The sequence below is a fragment of the Micropterus dolomieu genome, unplaced genomic scaffold (assembly GCF_021292245.1).
Source record: "Micropterus dolomieu isolate WLL.071019.BEF.003 ecotype Adirondacks unplaced genomic scaffold, ASM2129224v1 contig_11001, whole genome shotgun sequence".
Taxonomy (NCBI): domain Eukaryota; kingdom Metazoa; phylum Chordata; class Actinopteri; order Centrarchiformes; family Centrarchidae; genus Micropterus; species Micropterus dolomieu.
The window spans coordinates 1-3,676 of record NW_025739987.1 but is presented as its reverse complement, the minus strand read 5'-3'; the positions used below and the strand labels follow the sequence as shown (position 1 = coordinate 3,676).

At 39.9% G+C, this 3,676-nt stretch overlaps 1 protein-coding gene across 1 annotated transcript; it reads right to left on the bottom strand.

The window, feature by feature from the left end:
* Nucleotides 1-1,835: 1,835 nt before the first annotated feature.
* Nucleotides 1,836-3,084, bottom strand: LOC123965740 (kinesin heavy chain-like; the record flags this gene model as incomplete). Its single annotated transcript, XM_046042113.1, has 4 exons — nt 1,836-1,984; nt 2,090-2,194; nt 2,277-2,401; nt 2,997-3,084. Coding segments are annotated over 4 exons (467 nt in total), but the record flags the coding sequence as incomplete, so codon positions are not given.
* Between the last annotated feature and the right edge of the window lie 592 nt (nt 3,085-3,676).

The following is a 3,676-nucleotide window of genomic DNA, read 5'->3' as shown; positions in this document are numbered from 1 at the left end:
CTCTCTCCTCTCTCCTATCACTTCCTGCAGGTTTTCTGGCTCTGGAGCTGTGGAGTCTGGATCTGTGGTTGCGGGTCACCTGCTGCCCCCGTGTTCCTGCTCGACACCCTCTGCTGCAACGACTATTGTTGCTAGTCTTATTGTTATTATTGTTATTATAATCATTAACATTACGATTGTTACCATTAACACTATTATAAATATCTGTACCATTTTTCATTTAGTCTATAGCAACATCACCTTCACTGTCTGTACCTCTGTGTGTATATTGTGTAGGCTGCCTCCCTCCCCTCTCTCTCTCCTTACATCCCTCTCTTTTTCTCTCTATTCCTCTCCTGCTCTCTCTCTCTCTCTCACTCTCTCTCGGTAAATTACCTTATCATTTTATCACATTCACTTGGCTGTTGCAATGGACATCCAGTTTAAATAGACATAAACTGTGTGAGTCTGTTGTTTTCTGCCAGAGACCTTTCCTCTAAAGGTGCAAATCTCATTTCCTGGCTGCAGAGTAATCGAGCATCATTGATCTCCCCGTCACTGCTGCTGCTTCATGGTTTATTATATGATCAGTCTGAACCTGAGACTCGGCCGAGAAAGGTTTTTTACAGCTGGATTTTTCTCTAAAAAAACCACAACAGACTTCCACTAACTTTCAACTAGAAATCACAGGGTGTACAAAGAAAGTGCACTATTGTGGATTATCATTTATTTTAAGGCAACATGAGCCTCGCCTGCTGTGCCAGGACGAAAACAACAACAAAAACAACTACTACAACAAGGTGTGGAGGGTTTCATCACTGGGATTTATAAATAGAAATAAACCCAGATGCACTGTGGGAAACTCAAAGCCATCTGGGAGCTGGTTTCAGCTACAGTTCTAACGAGTCACCACAGTAATTCAGTTTTTGTTAATTTTATTAATTTATCGCTACACTGGTATTTCATTCTGTCTTATAAGATGACCATAAGTGTTTTGAAAGGGGCCGATAAATATATATATATTATCACCTAATTACATCATTCGGCGATGCTGGGAGAGTGCAACAGACACTGAAACGCTTTCCAGCCTGGTGTTACAGTGTTTATTTAAAGAACTATGCTGGAAACAACATAAATTACATCAAAGCAAAATAGCCAACTGCAATAGAATGCTACAGCAATGAACCAGTGGGTTTTTTTAATAGGTTTTTGGTTTTATGCCTGAAATAAGGTCACAGACATGTTCATGTTTTGTTCAACGACATAAAATTTGTCAGTAAATGTCCCATTCTTGAAGTGTGAAGCGTTTACGTGTCTAGGCGGTTGCTAAGAAGTGGCTAAATGAGACTACAGAGGCTGTCAATGAGGTTGTCATCACGGTTGTCATCAGGGTGATGCTAACGTCTGGGTTGGATTACAAAAATACACCATCCCTGCAACACTATACTGTAGAAGATTAAGGATTTTCTAAATCAAGTTTCTTTAAAGTTCTTTATACTTTATGGTCAATTATAGTTCCATATATAACTTACTATCCAATATTCATACTTCAAAAGAGCCATAAGAACTGTAAACAAAACTACTCACCATGAACCAACAAACTCACTGCTTATTAAATTAACACTCTAATATTTAGATATTTCATCTACTTTAAAACGGATCAACACATATTTAGACTGAAAAATCAATTTTTACCTGAAAGCATGCAAAAGTTGTTTAAAGTAAGATAAGGTCGAATGACTTAAGAGCATGTTTAAAAAACAAATTGTGAGCCACTCATCACCCGGTCAATACTGAGGAGCTGTATGTTTGAAGGAACACACAAAATAAATAAAGAAAGAAGAAGTTATAGGTACCTCTGTCCAAACATGAGTGTGGACTTGGTCTCGGCCTCGTTGTAGACGGACGGCGAGCAGCAGATGATAATGGTGGTGCGACAGTTTCCCCCCAGAGAGTCCTGCAGGATCCGAGTCATCTTACTGTCTCTGTACGGCACGTGGGTTTTCTGGAAAATAAATGTATCACTGTCTACGAACTTCTTGAAATTTGCACCGCATTTAATTAAGATTCTTCAGATATGTGCGAATAGAGGTAACTATGAGCAGCTTACTGTTCCCTCGGCTAGAGCTGAGATGACGTTTCCCAGCGCTGACAGGGATTTGTTGATGTTCTTGGCCTCATCCAATACAGCCCCCTCTGCTCCTGTCTTACTGACCTGTTCAAACAGCCAACATAAAGATTTCACATCAACTTTCACTTAACATTAACTCCATCTCTCTGATCTCACTAAGAATGACCTTCTCGCTGCCCGCCAAGTCGACCAGGTAGAGCTTCCCCGACAGTTTCTTCTCTGTCTCCATGTTTTCCTGCTTGATGTTGATGAGGAAGATGCTGTGGCTGCGAGAGCTGTGCTCATTCATGTCTAGAAGAGGAGAAAAAAAGCTTTTCAGTTAGTCTACAGCAATTTCTGTGTGTTTCAGTCTGGTTCCTTGTAAGTACAGTTCAGTAATGGAAAGTAAGTACCAAGTACGGTAGTTCCATGATATTTTGTACTTCTACATCACTACATTTTAGAGGGAAATATTGTACTTTTTACTCCACCACATTTATCAGACAGCTATATAGTTACATATATATAGTTTCTTTTCAGATTACATTTTCTCATGAAAGAAAAGCTTAAATAATTGTTCGAAGCCCAGAGAAAAAATTTTCAAATATTCCACCAAAAAAGCAAAGATTAGAGAAAAGTCCAAAATATGAAAACACATTTTTGAAGCAGAACTGTGTTTTTAATTATGACCCCTCCAGATTTATCTTGTGACCCTTTGGAGGGCCGTGATACTTTATTTAGTAGGATTTTGTATGCAGTGCTTTTACTTGTAATTTTTTCCTTGCCGTTGATTAGTTGTTGCATTAGTACATTTACTTAGGTAAAGGATATTTAAGACAAGTTAAAAACAGGGACAAAGATGTCACTGGCTGATGTGAAAATACACATACAGTATAAAGATACATACTAGTCACTGCCACGTGTCGATTGGCTTTGCCCTCATCAATGACGTCCATCACCTCCTCCGGACTGGACACAAAACGCTCAGTACAACCCTGAGAGTTAAAGAGAAAGATTCACAGTTGTATCAAGACTATGTATTTAGGTGTTTAACTGGAATTATGGCACTTGAAGTGAGACCATGTAAGACAATTAGAGGGTCATGGTGAATGCTAAAACATACACTCACCTAAAGGATTAATAGGAACACCATACTAATACTGTGTTTGACCCCCTTTCGCCTTCAGAACTGCCTTAATTCTACGTGGCATTGATTCAACAAGGTGCTGAAAGCATTCTTTAGAAATTTTGGCCCATATTGATAGGATAGCATCTTGCAGTTGATGGAGATTTTTGGGATGCACATCCAGGGCACGAAGCTCCCGTTCCACCACATCCCAAAGATGCTCTATTGGGTTGAGATCTGGTGACTGTGGGGGCCATTTTAGTACAGTGAACTCATTGTCATGTTCAAGAAACCAATTTGAAATGATTGGAGCTTTGTGACATGGTGCATTATCCTGCTGGAAGTAGCCATCAGAGGATGGGTACATGGTGGCCATAAAGGGATGGACATGGTCAGAAACAATGCTCAGGTAGGCCGTGGCATTTAAACGATGCCCAGTTGGCACTAAGGGGCCTAAAGTG